Below are 20,887 nucleotides of genomic sequence, written 5' to 3'. Positions count from 1 at the left end.
AATTTAATTTTAAAATAATTGAAACTCAAAGTGCTACAGTATTAATAACATACAATACACAACATAAATAAATGATTATTATTATTATCATGATTATTATTATTATTATAAGAAGAGTTAAGATGAAAAGGCCTTTCCAAACAGAAAGGTTTTTATTTATACTCATACATGATATATACAGTTTGGCGTCCATTAATAACTTTTATTTACTTTATTATTTACTGTTTTTTATGACAGTGGCATTGCATGTCTGTGTTTCTCTCAGAGCTAAAACTATTTTATCAAACATAGTCTGCATGTTCAGATATATGCAGCAGTTGTAATAGGCCTAAGATTATGTTTTAACATAGAGATTTTTTTTAAGACATTAGATATTAGACTGAAGGCAGAAATTATTAAAGTTTTTAAAGCATAGCCAACCTGGAGTAGCCATATTATATAAATGTGGGACAGATCTAGGGTCTCACAGCGACCGATACAGGCCCCATAATCCACATTTTCATATGAAGATTGATTTTGTACACTTAAATACAAATCAGAATGTGCAGAATTAATTGACTGAGATTAATTATAAATTAATCTCAGTCAGTCCCAGACACAAACAGGCATTCCTTAAAACATTCAAACTTTCAGGGTCCAGCTATCTTTACTTTCGAACAGGGATCCAAGATAATGGGCAGGCAGAGGCAGTGTAACCTACATATTTGTAAATCAGAAGTTATCACTGTAATATATACTGATGTGAGCTTCCCTCCTGCAGCTACCCACCTTGTTGCTTGATAAAAAAAAATGTTTACAGTATTTCAATGTATTGTTGGAAGAGGACCTATTACGTATGAACAGCTGGCCATCAAATCATCCAATTCAGGATAATCTCACTACTGAGCATGGAAGGAAAGATATTCTTCAGTATCGTAGCAAGCTGGCTGACAGACAGTCAGTGCCAGGATGCAGGTGGATCCTTCAAGGGCTGGAAAAACCTATCCGGTGGGCTTGGATGGGCTTCAAGCTGGAAAAGTCAAGTACTTGGGCTGAAGAAAGGCCAAGTCATGAACAGGTCACTGATCCCAACTATCTCAGAGAAGCCAATGAAGAGCCTGGGCAAGGTCTTTGGCAGCAGCCTCAAGGACTCCACACCTGTTCAGTCAACTTGCCAGGAACTGGACAGCTGGCTGAGATCAGCCAAACGGTCAGGGCTCCCAGGCATGTTCAAGGCATGGACAGACCAGCATGGTGTATTTCCAAGGATACTCTGGCCGATACTTGTCTGCAAAGTCCCCATCTCCACTGTAGAAACCTTGGAGAGGAAGGTCAGTGGCTGTCTCAGGGGATGGCTGAAACATTGCCCTCTACAGGAACAACACAAAGCTCTGGTTGCCCTCAAAGTCTTCGGAAGAGGAAATCAAGGTGACAGGGACCAGGATATCCTCCTGGATATCATCATCATCTTGGAGCTGATAGTGCCATGGTGGAGGCTCACAAAAGGAAGAGGACTAATTATGAACAGCTGGTCATCAACTGTCACATGCAGGGTTGGAAGGCTAGATGCATGGCCATTAAGGTAGGCTGCAGAGGATTTGTTGGGCACTCACTCCACAAAGCTTTAAGTGCACTGGGCATCACAGGAGTAGTAAGGAGCAGAGCCATCAAGAACACCACCGAAACAGCTGAGAAAGCCTCAAGGTGGCTTTGGATCCAGAGAGGAGGTCCATGGGGACAAGCAAGTGCCACCTGAACACAAGCTGTGGCCTGATCAACCACAGCTGGGTCGCCTGGGTGAGGATGTCTGATGTTGAAAGACCGGAAACACCCAGTGACCACTGCACAATTATAGGTCCAGTCATTTCATACTGACACAGGGTCTGTCAAAAATTTGGCAACACTGACAGAGGTTGGAGGGGGATTAGGGACCCATGATGCATTTTTCCATCCAAAGGGCCTCTAATTGTTGAGGGCATGTATTCAATGATGAGGAGGTATCATTAATCAACACAGACAACACAGAGAGGCATCAATTGAAGGCCAGTCTGGGCAGCACTTTTGCATATTCAGCCATTCAGAAATATACTTAATATTGACACTATTTGCTTGTCAAAGTGTACAAACTGTACCATGAAATCCTTATTCTGCATTCATTTATGCAGCGATTTACAATAGATATGAAATAATTAAAAAGAAGAGATGAAACATATATATAAAAATCAAAACAGTCCCAGTTTAGATAGAACAATTAACTGGGTGATGGGGTGTAGCTGTATAAACCTGTGATTATGTTTATTCATTTTATAGAGATAAAGCTATAAAGCTGTATCTATCCTTCTTTTGGATTATCAAGAGTCATTATCAGCATTTTTAGACTGTCAGCCTTCCTTCATTATATAACCAGTTAAAGATAAATAACATAAGATGCAAAAAAGACAAGATAAAAAAAATAAATAAATATACAGTGGAGAATAGAAAAGGGAGGCAACAGATAGTGAGTTTTCTCTCTGCTGAAGTTAAAGCAAGGATAGCTATTCATTTATTACTTTGGAAAAACATGTATTGTTTGGATTCACTGAATATGACTCTGTTCATAGTTCTGTTTTAATTTGCTTACTATTTTGACCAAATTTTATATTCACAAATCCAAAAAGCCAAATTCAGAGCTGACTGTCCATATCAAATAATACATTTCTTCAATATCTGAATGTACAAACAAAAAAGCTGTTAAATCGTATAACCACTGTAAGCTTTACAATATATTTATTTAACTTTTTACATTATTATTGTTTATTACAACCTTTAGTCAAACTGGCGTGTTTGTGAATGTTGACACCATGGATGTATAATAAGAGCTGTTATTATACATCCATGGTTGACTCGAGTAAGTGTTATAGTAAAGTGTTAGCTATTCACGACACCAAAAGTAAACAACGAACACTTTACGGCAGTAAATATGGCTGCTCAGTTTAGCGGTGTTCTGCAGTTGACAGATCTCGATGATTTTATCACCCCGTCTCAGGTACCGAAACATACTGTAATGTGTTACAAGTCAGGATTTATTCTAAAAGGACATAAGTAACTATTTCAGTAACTATTACCGCAAAGCTATTTAAGTAGCGACGATGTTAAACTAACTGCTCGTGTCAGCGCTGTTGTTTGAGCTAACGGTTAAAAAATACCCGCAAATAATGAATCCATCTTCACTGACAGTCGTCAGTAAGCAACGGGAATTTTGTTACTGACTGCAAAGTGTAAAACCAGCTCATGTTAAACCGTCGAAAGTGTGTTACGTAGTTAGCTTACCGCTAATGTTAGCAATGATGCAACTGAGCAGAAATAGCTGTAACACTCGAGTTAGTGTCCGAGTTATCAAGTTTAAGGTCCTGGTGTTTTTGCTACTTTATATCATTTGTATTTAGGCCTACTATTCGCTTATTTGAATGATGTGACACTGATGTTCATTTGCATTTTGAACTCTCATTTCTTACATTTCATGTAGAATCTTGTCATCTGACGTTCTTGAGCTTTATGGAAAGAAGAAAACGCAAAATATCTTTGAATCTGGCCATACACCTCAGTCTGTTCACCTCTACATCAGTGTTATTGTTTGTTTTTTATGTGAATTTATTGATATTAATAGCTGTGTGATGCAGTTGAAAGCTCTGGTAAAAGCTCATTAATGGACCTTGATCTAAGTCAAACAACTGTTTCCTAAGTCAAGAATAAACTTTCACGCTCAGTAGTATGTTGTACTTTGGCTCATGTTTGTAGTCTCTGTTTTGCAGGAATGTATCAAACCTGTCAAAGTCGAGAAGAAACAAGGCAAATCTGTGGCCAAAATCCAGATAGAAGATGATGGCAGTTATTTTCAAGTCAACCAGGTGTGTACAGAGGCTAATCCAAACCTGTGTGTTGAATAATTGTAGCACAATTTTACATCTCATGTTTTTTTTTTTTTTTGTAGGATGGTGGGAAGCAGAAGCTGGAGAAAGCAAAGATCACACTGAATGACTGCTTGGCCTGTAGTGGTTGTATAACCTCTGCTGAGAGTGTCCTCATCACACAGCAGAGCCATGAGGAGCTCTACAAAGTGCTGCGTGATAACAAGGTAGAGATGAATATCTTTGTTTGAATGCATATGTTTTCTGTGTCTGGTCGTATTTGGTTTTGCAGCCTTTGGAATGTGTTAGTAATAATTTTGCACTCTGTCCACAGGCCAGTGAGACAGAGCAGAAGGTGGTGGTGGTGTCGGTGTCACCGCAGTCCAGAGCCTCCCTGGCAGCACGCTATGGCGTCAGCAGCAGCGAGGCTGGGAGGAGGCTTACTTCTTTCTTCAAAGGTCTTGGTAAGTGGAAATAACACTTGTTTTCTCTTCCGTTCAAACCATATTGCTCATAGTGATGCAGGAAATGACAACAAGACAGGTTGGATGAGCCGGACACAGTCACCTTTGAAGATGATTACTGATGTAATTTAGATACTGATCAAAGGGACGTGCAAACATGATGCTTGTTTTGCAGGGGTTCACCATGTGTTTGACACAAGCTTTAGTCGGACCTTCAGCCTGCTGGAGAGCCAGCGAGAGTTTGTGGAGCGTTTCCAGAGGAAGGAGCAGGACAGAAAGGCCCTTCCCATGCTGACATCTGCCTGTCCAGGTATTCCATTAAAAACCTTTATCAGTCTAACATAGAACTGTCTTAGTGGTTCAAGATGCTGAGCACAAAATCACAACAGTGTGGGCAGGAACCTTCGTTACATGTCATCCCCATTTCTCTCTCATCATTTCCTGTCAGCCCTCTACTGTCCACTCTCTAATAAAAAATCCCATGACTACTTGAGGAGAAAAAAATGTTAATTTTACTGACTACAGTATTATAACAAAGTATTGTGAGTATATTAATCATCTTTTCCATTCTTAGACATTACAAGCTTTTAAGGCAGGTTCAGTTGCTTGAGTTAACATTTCTTGTAATTTCTGTTTGCTCAAAGACGTTTCTCATTGTGTGCATGTGTTTGTGTGTTCTGTTCAGGTTGGATCTGCTATGCAGAGAAGACTCATGGAGAGTTTATTCTCCCATACATTAGCACCACCCGCTCCCCTCAGCAGATGATGGGTTCTCTGGTTAAAGGCTATTTTGCTGAACAACAGGTATGAAAACAACTTTCTTACATCTGAGAGTTTAACTTTTTTTTAACCTGCAACGTAATAGTAGTACTATGATTTTTCCAATTAGTGTTACCAAAATAGTTTTTTGTATGAAAGCAAATAAGGAGTATTGACAAAAATACTGAATATTCTACCAAATAAAAAAATATGACTTTGAAGTTTTGATTATCTTTAAAGTATTAACTCATGGCATTTTTCTTGCTGATACATGCAACATTCCTCAGAACCTTTTTGCACGTGTAGAATACCTACATTTGCTTGTCTTGTTGCCTTCATACTTGTTTCCTTGAGGAATGGATGAAAAGTTATAACGAGTTGCCATTTAGCTGTGTTTGTTTGTGTTGTTAGGGGCTGAATCCACAGCAGATCTACCATGTGGCAGTAATGCCCTGTCCTGACAAGAAACTTGAGGCCTCAAGGTCAGACTTCTACCTGAACAAAGCTGAGACCAGAGAAGTGGACTGTGTCCTTACCTCCGGTACAGTATCTACTCCTATGATGTTCTTAGTATGCATGAATGTGCTGCATCTTCTCTTTTTTTATTATGTTTTTCTGTCTCATATAGGAGAGGTTATGAAAATGCTTGAGGAGGAGAAGATGTCTCTTAATGATGTGCAGCCTGCACCCCTAGATACAATGTAAGTTCTGTGCCCTTGTTTTAATGTTTTACAACGTCAGTGTGAGAAAAAGCAAAGCAAAAGTAGCAGAAAATAACCATAATCTTTCGAGGAAATTAAAATATTACAGTTAAAATAATAACACTGTTTAGCACAGCACCTCCCTAAAAGTAAGCCATTGCATAAATATACAGAATAACAGGTGAATCAGGACCTAACTGAATATTATTCTTGACCCAGGTTCAGCAATGTGATTGGGGATGAGTTCCTCAGCCATGCTGGTAGTGGTTCGGGGGGTTACCTCCATCATGTTTTCACCAACACTGCCAAGCAGCTGTTTGGAGAGGAGGTAAAGGAACTCACCTACAAGACCCTCAGGTGAGTCGGTCTCAACTACTTTAATGTCAGAGGATTAGAGGCTCTTCATTTGCAGGCTCACAGATGTAGGACCAAACCTCTGTTCATAAAATGTTTAAATACACTGTCTTACTTTTCTTGTACCACATGTGTTAAGGAGCACTGCATAAATGAAAGCCCTGTTTTCCCACCTTAACACCTCTGCCACAGGAATAAAGACTTCCAGGAGGTGACTCTGGAGAAAGATGGTGTAGTTGTACTTTGCTTTGCCTCCACATACGGCTTCCGCAATATCCAGAACCTGGTGCAGAAGCTTAAGAGGGGGAAGTCACCTTATCACTTTGTGGAAGTTATGGCCTGTCCCTCGGGTAAGGAGAGAAACACTTAAGCATATGTTTGCCACACCAGAGACTAAACTTCACACTTTGATTGTTTAGAAGGAAATTAAAACCCAGCGTGTTTCACCTAACCTCTTGTTTATATCCAGGTTGTCTAAATGGTGGTGGACAGATAAAGGCCTTACCCGGTGAGAACCAAAAAGAGCTTCTCCAGAAAGTTGAGGAGCTCTACAAAGCAGAGCTCTCCCAAGCACCAGAAGACGACACACGCGTGTCCGAGCTGTACCAGTCATGGCTCCACAGTGTAGGCGAGGAGAGAGCCAGAGAGCTGCTGCACACGCAGTACCACACTGTGGAGAAGATGACCAACGGACTCGTTATGAAGTGGTGATTTTTTTTGACAGCATGTTTTTGCAGTTTTATTTTGTAAAGGTTTTTTGTCAGACACTGACTACAGAACCGTCCAAATAAATGTGAATTTTTTTTTTCTACATCAGAAAAAAAAATGATGTAGGCAAAGTCAAATTATAAGGTTTGATGTAGGCCAACATGCCTTCACTCTAATTATCTGCTAATCCAAAGCTCTGGTCCTGGTATTTTAATTACTAAGTAATAGATAATACACACAATTCTGTTGCCAAACCAAATTATGTGTACGGCCTGATAATTTTCCTCACCACTGCTGATTTTCCACTCAAGTGCATAAATATTATGTAATTAATTTGTATGGCACCTGTTACAGTTTGCAAGTGTGACTTGAAATAATATCAAATTACGATCATTCCTTGTTTATTTAACCTAATGATTATATATATTTTTTGAAAAATAAAAACATTATTTAATTGTAGTTGTTTGACTCGTCAGCTCTTTTTAAAATATGTGAAGAACATGTCTGACAGAATATAGATTCAGAATCATGTTTTATTGCTGTACAGTTATAAGCTCTCGCAAACTTGAAAAGCAGCAATTTACATTCATAATGATGTACACTGCATGTTTTCTCCTCCCATGTGCAGTTTATGAGCAATAACATATCAGATTCCTGCTCCAAAATAGTGCAGTCAACAGTATGTGACAAATTCACTTGAATTGTTTTGATGGTAAATTTGTAGCTTTTGACTGCAAAAGCAAGCAAGAGAGCCATTGTAGAAAATAGTATGTCCAACCTAAAATGAGTCAAAAAGTTATATGAGAGCGTTAGCATGAACTTACAACGTAGGTAAAATGCACTGGCAGTGACAGGAAATAAAACATTACAGCAATACAGCACTGAGAGAAAAAGGTGCATATTATATCAGGGAAAAGAAACATTCTGATATAAACAATTCATAAAGAAATGAAGCTTATCTTTCTCCCAACACCAGTTACCATAAATAAACTAGACACAGTGAGACAGACAGTTTACAAGTTTTTTCATTAGGAATCTGTATTAGCAGATGTGACATGGTGTTTAGTGTCATGGTTAGTTTGTGCATAACAGACTGGGAGACCAGCCCTTAAATGAATGTAGTTTATATTTAATGGAAGCAGCTTTATACTGGCCTTTTGTGCAGACATTTCTAAAATAATATATATGCCCATGAAGGTCAATGAGGCCCCCCAACAGTATAAATGAGTTAAATTTAGGGTAAAAGCAACAAAATGCAGTTTTGTGTCTTGCTGCATTCAGTTATTCATTCACACCATTCCTACTCGTTGGCTGAGCACGTCCGGTGTTCAGAGCTTTGAAACTGGATTTCAGGGTCTAAGGAGCCCCCACTCTAAAGCCAACATGGCATGGGGAGGAAGTCTCTCCTTGGGCTTCTTGAATTTGTCCTTCTCCTTCCGCAGGACCCTCAGCACCTCTACCGGATCTGTCTTCCCTGTGAACTTTTGCACTCCTTCCTCCCTAAAGTAAAGGAAAAAGATTCCACAGAAATGTCACATACTGAGGCAAAGTGAGATACAGAATTGTGGCAAGAATCTTGAAACATTAGCTCACCAAATGAACTAGTTTAAACTTAAATACGTACTTATATTCCACCAGTGTAACATACAGAGTTTTTAAGAGCGAACCAGTACAGACATAAGTTGTGCACTGGAAACACTACAAGAAGCAGCAAATAAATATAAAACAAGATCATCTGAATTTAAAAAGTGGTTAAGAGAGATTTTTAGGTGCCCTTTAGTCTTTAATCTGCCTGTTAGAACCATTAACAATATCAGCTGTTTAATTTTGCACTTGGAACAGCCTTTCATGTTTCATACGTAACTGTATGTATCCAAACTCACGAGAGGCGAAGGAAAGGGTTGTATTCAAACTCCTCCATTAGGGTGGATGGCACTGTGGGTTTGTCATCATCATCTCTTGCCTGTCAACACAAGGACTTTCAGACAACTGGGCAAAATAAATATGTATCACCTGTGTTTATGGGATAAGACTGGCGTTATCTATGTTTTTGTTATAGCAAATAAATCCCATGAAAAGACCAAAAACAACAACGATTCAAGTATTGTCATAACATAGCTAACTCCACCGCTGTCCTAAATACGTGTCAGTGAGTCACATGATATGCTCCTTTATTTCAATGAACATGGGCATTGTAGTTTATTTTGAATCAATCCCACATACATCTTCCTGCTGCTACTGTAAATACTCACTGCAGTAGAGCACCAAATGTGTATTAATCCACTGCTGAAAATAGTCCCAAGCAAATGCACTGTTTACTCCTGTTTGAGTAAAGCTTGCTAAAAACTACAATGCCCAGCTGTTTTAGGTAATTACTGTATTTAGATTTTTAAAAAATGAAAGTACATATTTGTGACGTAGCTTCAGTAGGAACGACAGGTATTAAGAGATGGATGTTGGTCTTTTCATGGGATTTGTGGACAGTAAGAAAGAGCAGTTTTCAGTATATTTCTCACCCTGGCCCAGCTCAGCATCTCTTTAACCTTCTCATTCTCTGGCTCCACCAGCATGGCAAACTTCAGGTTCTTAATGGTGTACTCATGTCCACAGAACACCTTCTATAGATGAAAAAACAGCATTATTTAAAGTTCACACTTAGATCACATAGTGGAGTATCTTTTTGGCCATTTGTGTGATGCTTTGTACAACAAAGGGAGAGAGGACCGGCCAGCTGCACTGAATCCCCTCATTGTGTGTGTGTTTATTCATCACTGTGACTCAGTCTTGCGCCAGCTCTTATCTGATGTCATGTTAGCCCTCGTTAACCACGCGAGGGCTGCACACAACATCTTTGCTTCCACGTACCGTGTCTTGAGGTAGGGAGCCCAGCACCTGGGTGAGATTGTGGTACATCTGTTGTGCCGTACCCTCAAGAAACCGTCCACATCCACCGATAAACAGCGTATCCCCTGACAACCAAAAGAAGGGACAATTGGGATCTTACAAAGGGCATTGGTCAGTTAATGTCTTCCCATACAACAAGAACAATGGATAGTGTGCTGGTCAACAAGGATTCATATCTCTAGCCACTTAAAACTGAGGTAATTTAGCATATGTCATGGTGTACTCTATAGGTATGAGCTGTATGGAGAAATATACTTCTCAGATTTCAACTGGTTCACCAGCTCTTTTATGTTTACAAACAAAGACCTGTGAACACAGCAGGGGCGTCAGTGCACTCATCCTCCCAAACAAAGTAGCACATGTGACCAGAGGTATGGCAGGGAGTAAATAGGCACCTCACATTGATGGAGTTAAACTGCGAATGGAGAAAACACAATATCAAAAGACAATATGGCATAACAGACATAACAAGAAAATCTGAAGTTTTTTGGTACAATTTACATTTGGAATTTATAATTGGAGCACAGACTAAGTAAAGACATTTTACTCCTTTTACTTTGTGGGCACCTTCAGTTCCTGAGCATCGGTGACTTTATCAGTCAGAGCCCCGATCCGATCATCTCCCCCGTACACCCTCAGTCCAGGAACCTCCTTCACCAGAGCCTCATTCCCCCGAGCATGGTCCCTGACCAGCGACAACAGGTTATTCATTAACATTAGCAGTGATTAGTTTGGGTGTTCTGTCACTGATATGTTCTTATAATTCTTGAAGTAAACACTCCTACCAGTGATGGTGTGTGGTGAGAACAGCCACCAAAGACAAGCCCTCTCGCTTCACTATTTCTAGCAGCTGTTAAAAAAAAAGTCAGTGAATCAACAGAAAAATAATCAGAAACAATTTTGAGAACTGATTAATCATCTAAGTAATTTTTCAAGCAAAAGTGCCAAATATTACCTAGTTTCTGCTTTTCTATTCTTATGTGATAGTAATCTAAATATCTTTGGGTTTTGGACTCTTGGTTGGACAACACAAGCAATTTGATGACATCACTTTGGGGTTATGGTAATAGTGATGTTCACTATTTTTCTGAGATTTTTATATACCAATTTATTTATTGGGTAATTGTCAGATTAATTAAAAATGAAAACAATCTCACAGTTATTTCATTGTCAGTACATACAATTATTGATTTTTCTCTACTTTTGTCTTTTTGTTATTCATAGAGTATGTGTTTCACAATTATTTGTGTGTTTTTGTTTGCTTTTTTCATCTTTTCATCATCATATCTAAATGTATTTATTATTTATTTTTGGGGTGGGTAAAATGCCATCCTAAACATACTTGTTTTTTCTTTTAATCTAACCAGCACTTTATCCATGATTTTATCATGTTTTATTGTTTTGTTATTTGTGCAAATATTTTTTTTAAAAAAGACCAATTTTCAATGTGCATCACACAGACTGAACAATATGTCTCTCTCACCCGATGTGGTACGGCAGGGTCCACAGCTATGGCCTGTTTACTCTGCTCTTCAATCACCAGGTACATGTAGTTGTCCTCCAGGATGGAGATCACCTTTACCTTCATGGCACCCACACACGCATGCGCACTAGGTTGCGCGACACTCTAGGAAGAGGCTTTATCAGCAAATATGAACTTAAATCGTCAGTTATTTAACCAGAATCTGTATCAGTTCTTACCGTATGACTAACAGTAAGCTAAGCATTACGTTACCCAATACAAGCACGATAATGTACACTTCTTTTCAAACATCCATCGGTGATGTGTCATAAACTAACTTGTCACCTTGTTGCTTTACGTTAATGTCAAATTAAACAATCTACACAAGTCAAATATAAGCACAGTTACCTCGGGTTTACTGGTAACGACTATATTGTTATATTCTTGTCCGGCTGTGATGCTCTGGAAAATGTTTATATTACATTTCTGCATTCAGACAAGTTATCGCGACATCATCGAGCCAACAAGTCAAAACTCAGACGTTTTAATCGAGCCGGAAACATCCGACATTTATTTTTTTATTTTTTAAAAATAAAATGATTTACAAAATGATATAAATAAAATTGTTGGTGTAAAATAACTTCATAAACCAAATGCTCTTGTTACTCAAATATTGTACAATTTTGAGGTATTTTACTTGAATATTTCCATTTTCTATTTCTCTATACTTCACTATATTTCAGAGACAAATGTACTTTTTACTCCATCATATTTGACAACTAGATATTAGTTAACTTTACAGGTAATGTTTTTTTCATATAAAAGATTTAATAATTTTATAAAAGATGATGCTTTGTTACAGATTGATCTACCCAACACTATATAAAGTAGTTAAAATTTGCTCCACCTCAATCTCCTACAACATTAAAATGTTGGTAACATGTTGGTGCTTTTGTAGTGATCCAATGATTCTGCAAACATTTTGAATAATGAGTACTTTTGCTTCATTTCGTTGATAGTGATTATGTACAAATTAAATGCAGGACTTGTACTTTTACTTACAATAAATGTATTTATTGCTTTTTCCCAAAGAACATGCAACATTCTTTGTAAGATCGTACTTAACATGCAAAAGAGCTTTAGGTGTATGCAACGTTTAACATTTATATAACATTTAACCTCACCTAATAAGTAGGCAATGCTTTGCTCACAGAATGCTTTTAAATAAAAGGACAAAATAAAAAGCATTTGTGCTAAATTCTACGCAATGAAAAAACAAATTAACAGCTTCCAAACAATTATTAGAAGAAATGTTACGAGGAAACATTCCAGGTCAGAATAAAACAATTCTTTGCAGATAAAGAAATTACTTGATCAATTTACATTTTTACATATTTTCCAACATATGTCACTTCAGCGAATCCTTGTCTTTTTTCAAATTGAAACACTGAATGAAACAGTAGTTTGTACATCAATATATTACAACATAATACTAAATAGATTCTAGAACTTTCCCCATGTACAGATTAACAAACTGATTTCTCATTTAAAACATTCAGTTAATGGCCATAAATTCCTCAAACTATCACACCAACATCAGCCAAACATTTGCTCAACACAACTAAAATAATGACAGATAAGTTTATAGCCATATTAGGGCTGAACATGGTGATAAAAAGTTTGTGCCTTGACTGAGAGTGCATGTAGTAGATCTATTTCAAGTGGCTTTGAAGACGATTTGCAGATATTTCCTTCACTATGCTATTAATTGACATCTTGCGTTGTTGTAAGCAGTTGGTCAGAAACAGTAAGCTGTTGCGGCATGAATGCATCACTCCTTCGGCACGCGGAAGCCGTCCTTTTCTTTCCGGAGACTTCTCATGGTTTCAATTGGATTGGTTTGTTTTGCATGATCTTGCACAGACTTCTCTCTAAATTAAACAGAAAAAATGAGTAAGTCAGGCTGCACATTAACTGTAATTATCTCTAAACAAACTATCTGGACACTTACAGTACATGTTGTAAGTCTGAAACAAAATAGATGAAATAATAAGTATTAATCACGTTCTACTTACTTTACTCTCATAAAAGGATTAAATGTGAATTCATCTGCCAAAGTGGATGGGATGGTAGGTTCTCCGCTGCTGCATTTCTCCTGCAGAAACATAAATACACGCATGCAAAAGGTGTTTTTATTTTCATTAGTGAATTGCTAGTTATCTGACTGAGGCAATAATTGCTTGGATGTGACACATCAATCAAATACCTTTGCCCACGCTAGCTTCTTCTGAATGACTTCATTGTCTGGTTCCACATGACGTGCAAATTTCAGATTGCTGACGGTGTACTCATGACCACAGTAAACACGCTGAAACACAAACACACCACAGTTAGTAGATCATTCAAGCTAAATATATTTCATCAATATTAGAGACTTTCAAAACCCCAAAAAGAAAAATGTATCTTATATCTCTGATGATGATTTTTCTATCTTAAAAACTGCAAAAACATACATTTAACTCTTACTAGTTACTTAAAGAATGATTCACAATCAATAATACCAGTTACACTGACACTACAGATCGAGTGTTAACCACATTGCATCATATTTACTGTTTCAGGAGGCAGGCGTCCCAGAATTTCTATCAAGGCTTTATACATCTGCTCGGCGGTTCCCTCGAAGAATTTACCACAACCGGCCACAAACAGTGTGTCCCCTGCACAGAGATAAGTGTCCTTAGGGTATTAAAAAGGTCACACATGACTGATGTGCTGACTTGTTTAGGAGCTGCATCAATACTGATAGGTCAAGCTTGACAGATTTAAGGGTTTTGCTATGATATCACCCCTTATTTATTTCTACTGGTCATCTGATCTAGAGGGCTAATGTAATTAGATATATACCTGTGAAAACAGCTGGAGGCTCAGTGCTGTTTTCTTTGGTCACATAGTAGCAGATGTGACCAGTTGTGTGACATGGTGTAAACAGGCATTTGACACTGAGAGATCCGATCTGAGGAAAGAACGACACCAGTGAGCAAACATGTAAGCTTGTATCAGATTCTGTAACACTGATGTAGAATCTAAAAAAAAGCACATTTGGATTGTAGGATACACGGTTTGATGGTCTTACTTTGAAACTGTTGGAGTGAGAAACTTTCTTTGTTAACGCATCAACTCTGTCATCTCCTCCATAGACCTTCAGCCCCGGCATTAGCTTCACCATCTTCTCATTTCCACTGGCATGATCCCTACAGAGAGAAAATGATCAGTGTAAGATATTGTTATTTACTACTAAAGGTAGTTTCATGCAGGCATAATGGTTTCTTAGCATATTGGCATTTTTGGCTGTTTAGACAGTGAATTTAAAATGCTATTGTGCATGTAACATGCATATGGTAGCCACTGTAACACCTCGGCTACATTTTTAAAAACAGCATAATTTAACTTGTAGCTTACCAGTGGTGATGGGTGGTCAGAATAGTTGTGAGTTTTACGCCATGTTTTCTGACGGCCTCCACAACCTGTAAAAAGCACAAAAAGGGTCTAATTGAAGTTGTGCTGAAATGATTAGTCGATTAATCAATTAGTCGGACTAAAAGAAAATTATTCACCCACAATTTTGATGATCGTTTTTATTTGTTGTCATTTTTCAAGCAAAAATGGCAAACATTTGTTGTTACAGCATTTCATATGTGAGGATTTGTACTTTTTTCTGTTTTATATGATTGCAAATTGAATATCTTGACATCTGACGTATTCTGGCATTTTACAGACTAAAAAAAGGATGAAATAGATGAAAAAATAATATGTAGGCTAGATTAGTGGTTACTGAAAATAATAATTTGTTGCAGCCCTAAACTGAAGCATGGACATAATACAACATATATGATATAATGTAAGGGTGCATCTAATGATTAGTTTCATTTTCAATTAATCTGTTAATTATTTTCTAGATTAATCAATTAGTCGTTGGGTCTATACAATGTCAGAAAAGAGAGAAAAATGTTGATTACCATTACCCAAAGCCCAAGATGTAACCTAAATATTTTGTTTTGTCCCGACCAACAGTCCACAACGCAAAAATATTCAGTTTACTGTCAAAGACTAAAGAAACCAGAAAATATTCCGATTTAAGAAGCTGGAACCAGAAAATTTTAGCATTCTTCATAAAAAAAATGACTAAAAACAAATTGTTTATCAAAACCGTTGGCAATTACTTTTCTGTCAATTGACTTGTCCATTAATCGATAATACACCATAAAAATGATTCACTGTAGGACTTTTATTTGTAAAGATCCTACATTATATCAAAATTGTATGCGAGTACATTCCTTGAATGCATAAAGTTAGTTACTTTCCACCACTGATATATTATTATAATATTGTAGCACTCCGTAGCCACAGGCAACAGGTTCAAACACTGTTAAGGCATACAGGGCCAGAAAGCAGCATTATTAAAATATAAATCTTTATTACATAAAATTATAAATTTGGTTGAACAAAAACAGTTTTAGGCACCAAGAAACAGGTCGTTAACTTTCAGCAGCACTTTAAAGGTCATACCCAAACCATCTGATAACATTCATTAGTTTAAGGTGACCAACAAACACGCATACCCAGTGCAAAGTGGCTCACAATCAAATCACTGGTTGCCCTACCAGATATACAGCAGCATGAGGTGGCACCAAAGCAAACAATTAAACCAAAACAACAAAAGGGGGAAAAAAAGTAAGAGCAGCAAGGCAGTGGCTTGCTAGCTGCAAAACAAGACAAAAGAAAATATAATTAACCCCATATGACTACTCCTCACAACAGAAACAAACCAAAAAGAAAATATATTCAAAACCCACCAGCTACACATCAGATCCCTGGTCGGATTTCCCCAACAACCTGTCCATACCCATGTTCAAGTAGCACTAATAACACACATATAGATGTAACATTATACAGCATTACACAGCATAAAAGACATACAATATACCCCCCCAAATGTAAACATACATATACCTCGTACAGGCGGTCCAGCAGCACGCAGGACCTGCATACAGCCAAACTCAATTAACTGGCCTCAGCGGCGTGATCCCCACGCCACAAGCAGCGCATCAGTCCTTCATGGAGGAGACAAAGCCCAGAATAACCCACGCGGATTGCCAACAGGTCCCCTTTTATTACCTAATCACTGCCCATGCACTGAATTACCGGTCCAGCCAGAACAACTGCCCTGTAACGTCAGTTCTACCTGGCTACAATATAGTAAAATATAATGTAATGTAATACAATGACACACCTTTATTGGCTCCACTGGGTCAACAATAGCTGCTTCTCTGGAGTCCACGTCAATCAGAAGGTACATATAGTTGTCAGTGAGTGCTGGGAGAAGTTCAATCCTCATGTTTGCTTGTTCCACCAGAGAAGATTTCCTCACTGCGCTGTGAAGGAGAGCAGCTGCTTGGGCCTGGACTTCCAAAGGTGCTGCATGAGAGGATACACATCAATATCTGACAGATACCAATGTCAGACTGACATGAGGACACTCTCAGTTAGACTTAAAAACCCCCTCTAGACAAAAGCCACTTTAAAATTCTTAAAATTACACTGACTCCTTCGCCCTCATTAAAAAAAATCCAAAATCTATGAATATGCAACTATATTTTATTTCAAAAGACAAGATGTCTCCTACTTCACTGTAAAGTTTGTTCTCAGTGTATGAGCACTAGAGGCTGCAAATTTCAACATCACACTTGTGTAAGCTGAATATTGGACCATGATGGGCTCCAAGCTGTGGATCTGTAAGCTGTTTCAATAAGCACAGAGAAACTTTCCTCCCTCAGCAGATGAATGTGTAAACATAGTGTTAAACTCTGCACATACATCATTCTGCAGAGTGAAACTCAAACATTCAACTGAAGAAGAAAAAAACAGAATTTTGAGTGAAGGAGGACTTTAAATTACTACTTTTATCATTATAAAACACTCTGGTTTTATGACAGGCAGCTCTTTCCCAAAAAACTGTTTATTTCATGCAGCGACGCCGGTCTTAGCTACATCCGACTTTATTATATGAATTTACAGAGTGGTCGTAGCTGCTCCTGGTCTTATGATGCCACGTGAATACACGCGAAGCGATGACTGTTGCCAAGCAACGCACTTCTATCCAAAGCACAGTCTAATTTCTCCCTTCAAACAAGCTATGGAAGATATGGATAACGCAAATCGAAAGAAAAGGAGAATACATTTTGCTACTAGATAAACAAAGTTGTGTACAGAGCATAGAAAGCTACATTTAACAGCACTAACACAAACTGTAAGCATGGAAATCGATCCCCGGTGCAATCAATGCGATGGCGGAATGTGGACAGTTGAGGAAACGGAAAATCTTTTTATCAAAAGCCAAAAAGGATTCATCGGCTCTTAAAAATCCGCCGAAAACATGACTCTCTCAAACTTCTTGACATACAGCAGTACATATATAACTTTTCAGAATAAGACAATGTGTCATTCACTATTCTTTAGTGAGAAACAATGATTATTTTTCCATCGATAAGCTCAAACAGGGCTTGCCTGCCATAACGAAACCTATCAGCTGATCACGGACGACTCTTTCTCGTTTTAACGCCCTTTTCGTCTTGTTTATCTTGTAAACAAGACGCGCTGCCATCGTTGTTTTTCTTTTCTGGTTGTGTGATCATTATTTTTCCTGTAATTATTATTACCATGGATACTAGTCTGACTTTTCTTCTTACACCTGCTCCATAAAGGTTACACCCAGGAGCAACACTTACAGGTCTAAACGGTGCACTAGTCGTAACCTTAAGTTGGTCTTAACTTAAGTTTCAGATCTAAATCGGACGCAACGTTACACCCGAGCATAGGCCCAGCTGGTGCACTTCGATCCAAGAAACAAACTGGCTGGACGAGCATTTATGGCTAATGTGACACCAACATAAAGTAAACAACACTAGCTTTCATGCTAACCTGTAAAAACGCGTTATATCGGTTCACCTGGCTAACACAGCATTGACCTAACTTGACCGTCGCAGCCGGGGAGATGATGTAAGAGAGTGCAGATGTCTGCTCAGACAGGCCATGTTGTGTTGATTTGACAGCTTTTTTCTCAAGACGTGACGAAACAGGAAAAAATAACAACTTAGCAAACTGTGTCGTTCACATTAAAGTATACAAGCTAACATTAGCATGCTAACAGAAGAAGAAAAAGGTAGTATCGACGTACCAAGTTTTAATGCGGTTGCAGCTCCTATTAGAGTGCAGGCACTCCCTACAAGTGACCTGAGTAACATAACCACAGCAGCCTTATCACTTTAGTATAAACCAGAATGGTTTAGTTTTGGTTCAATTCCGCCTCCGCCTCCTTTTCAACTTTCACCTCCCAGGCTCCACCAATCTACTCTGGGGGAGTGGATCGTTAATAATTAGCTAAATACATCAATATTTTGATTATTTACGTAATTTTCAAGGATGAATCCATACAGATGAAAATATAATGTTAGAGACGTATTATTTTATTTTTTGGCTGCTTAGAACGTCTAAAAAACATTGACACAATCGCTTTGGTTTGAGTTTTTGGCTCACTTTATGTCCCTGCTGGCTTGCCGTAGGTAAATAATCTGGTTGCAACGACCTGTCAGTTGGTCAAAGTTTAGTTGAACTGGTGCTCACTGCTTTAGAGCGGCCCAAACCTTCAAATTTCTCCACAATGACTGCGCGAAACATCTCTCGGTTTTGGGAATGGGGCAGGAAGATTATTTGCGTTGGGAGAAACTACGCAGACCACGCAAAAGAGCTGAAAAACGCGGTTCCTACCGAGCCGGTCCTGTTCCTGAAACCACCTTCTGCATATGTAATAGAGGGCTCCCCCATCCTGGTGCCGCTGTACACCAGCAACCTGCACCATGAGGTGGAGTTAGGGGTGGTCATCGGGAAAGGGGGCACAGCTATCCCTCAGTCCGCCGCTATGGAGCACGTTGCAGGCTACGCGCTGTGCTTGGACATGACAGCCCGGGACATCCAGGACGAGTGCAAGTCCAAAGGTCTGCCCTGGACCCTGGCTAAAGCTTTCAACACCTCCTGCCCCATCAGTGAGTTCATCCCCAAAGAGCGCATCCCTGAGCCGGGGAACGTCAAGCTGTGGCTGAAGGTGAACGACCAGATGCGGCAGAGCGGCTGCACCTCCCAGATGATCTTCTCCATCCCCTATCTTATCAGCTACATCAGCGACTTCATCACCCTGGAGGAGGGGGATCTCATCCTGACCGGGACCCCGAAAGGAGTGTCAGCCGTGCAGGAGCACGATGAGCTGCAGGCTGGGATCGAGGACGTTGTCACCATGACCTTCAAAGTAGACAGACACGATCAGTAGTGAAAGCAGTCAAACCAAAAGCCAGAAATACTCATGGAAAATGTGTTTTGACTGAAAGGTTGAGCATAATATTCGGTTTCTTTGCAATGTCTGTGTGGATCAGCAGGTGGCAGTGCTGTGCCACTATGAGGGACCATGGTGCAGATACCTCCAAGCTGTCTTGTACAGTAAAGAAATACGCTTTCCACCAATTAAAAAAACATGTCATTATGATTAGGCTTACATGAATTGATCTCAGCAACATCAGTGTACTTATGATCTGTTTCATTGTATTATCTACTTAAACCAGAGATATGAAAAGTATTTACCCATTGTCACTGTCGTTGTGTCAGGTCACCAGTGGTGGAAGAAGTATTCAGAGCATTTACCTAAGTAAAAGTAGCAATACTATGCTGTAAAAATACTCCATTACAAGTAAAAGCATTCATAATTTTGCTAAAGTCATAGTCAAAGTGTTATCAGCAAAATGCACTCTAAGGCATATCAAAATTAATAGTAATCATTATACAGACAAAATGCCCCCTATTATTACTGTATAATACACTATAGCAATATACTTTATAAGATGATCATTTACTTTATATGTAAAATGCTAATCTGCAAAGTAACTACTAACTGTTAAATAAATGAAGTGAAGTACAATATTTTCAAATGTAGTGGAGTATAAAGGAGCATAAACAGAAATACTGAAGTAAAGTACTTAAAATAGAAGATGAGTACAATACTTGAGTAAATGTACTTGTTTCCACCTCTGCAGATCACATTTTTGCCTCCATCACCTCAAACGCCATCCATTAATACTTGAATGTAGACTTTAGTTGTATGAAATGAACATTAAATGCTTCCTTTCTTGGCAATCATAGCTACAGTAACTTAAATTATTTTTAATGATTATTTTTAGGGATGATATTGCTTACCTCTACTCTGGATTAGGTATTGTATTAAAGCACAGTTAACTGTATTATTGGTATCAAGACAGTCAAAAATGTTTTATTCACTCTATGGTATAAAACAGTGGTTCCCAAACTTTTTGGCCCTTCAAATGAAGCACACTTGTGACCTCTCATCACAGGTTAAGGCCTTGCATGAACATGAGAGTGATTTTTCTATTATTGGAAGGATTTTAGCAGCCTAAGGTGGTGAAAATAACAATTATTTCACAAGAAAAAGTGAAAAAATAGAGAAAAGTCAGAAATAACACAAAATGTTTATTTTTTTTATCCTTTGAATCATCTTGCGATCCCTCAGATGTTCGGGACTAACGTCTATGGCATTTTGAACTCATGACA

At 38.5% G+C, this 20,887-nt stretch overlaps 4 protein-coding genes and 1 long non-coding RNA gene across 9 annotated transcripts; 2 read left to right on the top strand and 3 right to left on the bottom strand.

Moving 5' to 3' along the window:
* Positions 1-2,897: 2,897 nt before the first annotated feature.
* On the top strand, positions 2,898-7,311 carry narfl (nuclear prelamin A recognition factor-like). The gene is made up of 11 exons (XM_044332069.1): positions 2,898-3,004; positions 3,771-3,866; positions 3,950-4,093; positions 4,201-4,330; positions 4,506-4,640; positions 5,016-5,134; positions 5,501-5,630; positions 5,718-5,790; positions 6,010-6,147; positions 6,337-6,494; positions 6,614-7,311. The coding sequence occupies exons 1-11, from the start codon at positions 2,939-2,941 to the stop codon at positions 6,853-6,855; spliced, it is 1,431 nt and encodes a 476-aa protein (XP_044188004.1). The 5' UTR covers positions 2,898-2,938; the 3' UTR covers positions 6,856-7,311.
* A 56-nt stretch (positions 7,312-7,367) lies between these two features.
* On the bottom strand, positions 7,368-11,753 carry LOC122967420 (hydroxyacylglutathione hydrolase-like protein). 2 transcript variants are annotated; one of them, XM_044332072.1, is made up of 9 exons: positions 11,627-11,753; positions 11,240-11,394; positions 10,542-10,606; positions 10,324-10,441; positions 10,063-10,171; positions 9,718-9,821; positions 9,369-9,470; positions 8,736-8,815; positions 7,368-8,352 (listed from the first exon to the last, which is right to left on the bottom strand). In XM_044332072.1, exons 2-9 carry the CDS (start codon positions 11,342-11,344, stop codon positions 8,202-8,204), a joined length of 834 nt encoding a protein of 277 aa, XP_044188007.1. In that variant the 5' UTR covers positions 11,345-11,394; positions 11,627-11,753; the 3' UTR covers positions 7,368-8,201. The 2 variants fall into 2 exon arrangements, with proteins under 2 accessions (XP_044188007.1, XP_044188006.1); XM_044332071.1 differs by having other exon boundaries at positions 11,240-11,383.
* A 514-nt stretch (positions 11,754-12,267) lies between these two features.
* LOC122966576 (hydroxyacylglutathione hydrolase, mitochondrial-like) lies at positions 12,268-18,614 on the bottom strand. Of its 4 annotated transcripts, none has more exons than XM_044330802.1 (9): positions 18,453-18,614; positions 16,509-16,693; positions 14,678-14,742; positions 14,352-14,469; positions 14,123-14,231; positions 13,832-13,935; positions 13,485-13,586; positions 13,294-13,373; positions 12,268-13,149 (listed from the first exon to the last, which is right to left on the bottom strand). In XM_044330802.1, the coding sequence occupies exons 1-9, from the start codon at positions 18,517-18,519 to the stop codon at positions 13,050-13,052; spliced, it is 930 nt and encodes a 309-aa protein (XP_044186737.1). In that variant the 5' UTR covers positions 18,520-18,614; the 3' UTR covers positions 12,268-13,049. The 4 variants fall into 4 exon arrangements, with proteins under 4 accessions (XP_044186737.1, XP_044186739.1, XP_044186738.1 ...); XM_044330804.1 differs by lacking the exon at positions 18,453-18,614 and adding an exon at positions 18,224-18,339; XM_044330803.1 differs by lacking the exon at positions 18,453-18,614 and adding an exon at positions 18,197-18,302.
* On the bottom strand, positions 15,389-16,499 carry LOC122966578. Its single transcript, XR_006398414.1, has 3 exons — positions 16,229-16,499; positions 16,072-16,137; positions 15,389-15,978 (listed from the first exon to the last, which is right to left on the bottom strand). It is a non-coding gene; the product is annotated as an uncharacterized LOC122966578 (long non-coding RNA).
* A 205-nt stretch (positions 18,615-18,819) lies between the features above and the next one.
* fahd1 (fumarylacetoacetate hydrolase domain containing 1) lies at positions 18,820-20,455 on the top strand. The gene has a single exon (XM_044330807.1). It carries the CDS (start codon positions 18,936-18,938, stop codon positions 19,596-19,598), a length of 663 nt encoding a protein of 220 aa, XP_044186742.1. The 5' UTR covers positions 18,820-18,935; the 3' UTR covers positions 19,599-20,455.
* The last annotated feature ends 432 nt before the right edge of the window (positions 20,456-20,887 follow it).

Source organism: Thunnus albacares, chromosome 17 (assembly GCF_914725855.1).
Source record: "Thunnus albacares chromosome 17, fThuAlb1.1, whole genome shotgun sequence".
Classification (NCBI taxonomy): Eukaryota; Metazoa; Chordata; class Actinopteri; order Scombriformes; family Scombridae; genus Thunnus; species Thunnus albacares.
The sequence above is the reverse complement of the archived record's forward strand: the minus strand, read 5'-3'. Positions and strand labels throughout refer to the sequence as shown.

Coding starts and splice junctions, on each gene's coding strand:
- narfl (XM_044332069.1), top strand. CDS start 2,939: ATGGCTGCTCAGTTTAGCGGTGTTCTGCAGTTGACAGATCTCGATGAT. Junction 5,135..5,500: donor GCTATTTTGCTGAACAACAG/GTATGAAAACAA, acceptor TTGTGTTGTTAG/GGGCTGAATCCACAGCAGAT. Junction 6,148..6,336: donor CTCACCTACAAGACCCTCAG/GTGAGTCGGTCT, acceptor CCTCTGCCACAG/GAATAAAGACTTCCAGGAGG.
- LOC122967420 (XM_044332071.1), bottom strand. CDS start 11,710: ATGCAGAAATGTAATATAAACATTTTCCAGAGCATCACAGCCGGACAA. Junction 10,442..10,541: donor CTCACCACACACCATCACTG/GTAGGAGTGTTT, acceptor GTCGCTGGTCAG/GGACCATGCTCGGGGGAATG. Junction 10,172..10,323: donor CCGATGCTCAGGAACTGAAG/GTGCCCACAAAG, acceptor CTCCATTCGCAG/TTTAACTCCATCAATGTGAG.
- LOC122966576 (XM_044330802.1), bottom strand. CDS start 18,519: ATGTTACTCAGGTCACTTGTAGGGAGTGCCTGCACTCTAATAGGAGCT. Junction 14,743..16,508: donor ACCCAGTGGAGCCAATAAAG/GTGTGTCATTGT, acceptor TGCTTTTTACAG/GTTGTGGAGGCCGTCAGAAA. Junction 13,374..13,484: donor AGAAGCTAGCGTGGGCAAAG/GTATTTGATTGA, acceptor ATGTTTCTGCAG/GAGAAATGCAGCAGCGGAGA.
- fahd1 (XM_044330807.1), top strand. CDS start 18,936: ATGACTGCGCGAAACATCTCTCGGTTTTGGGAATGGGGCAGGAAGATT.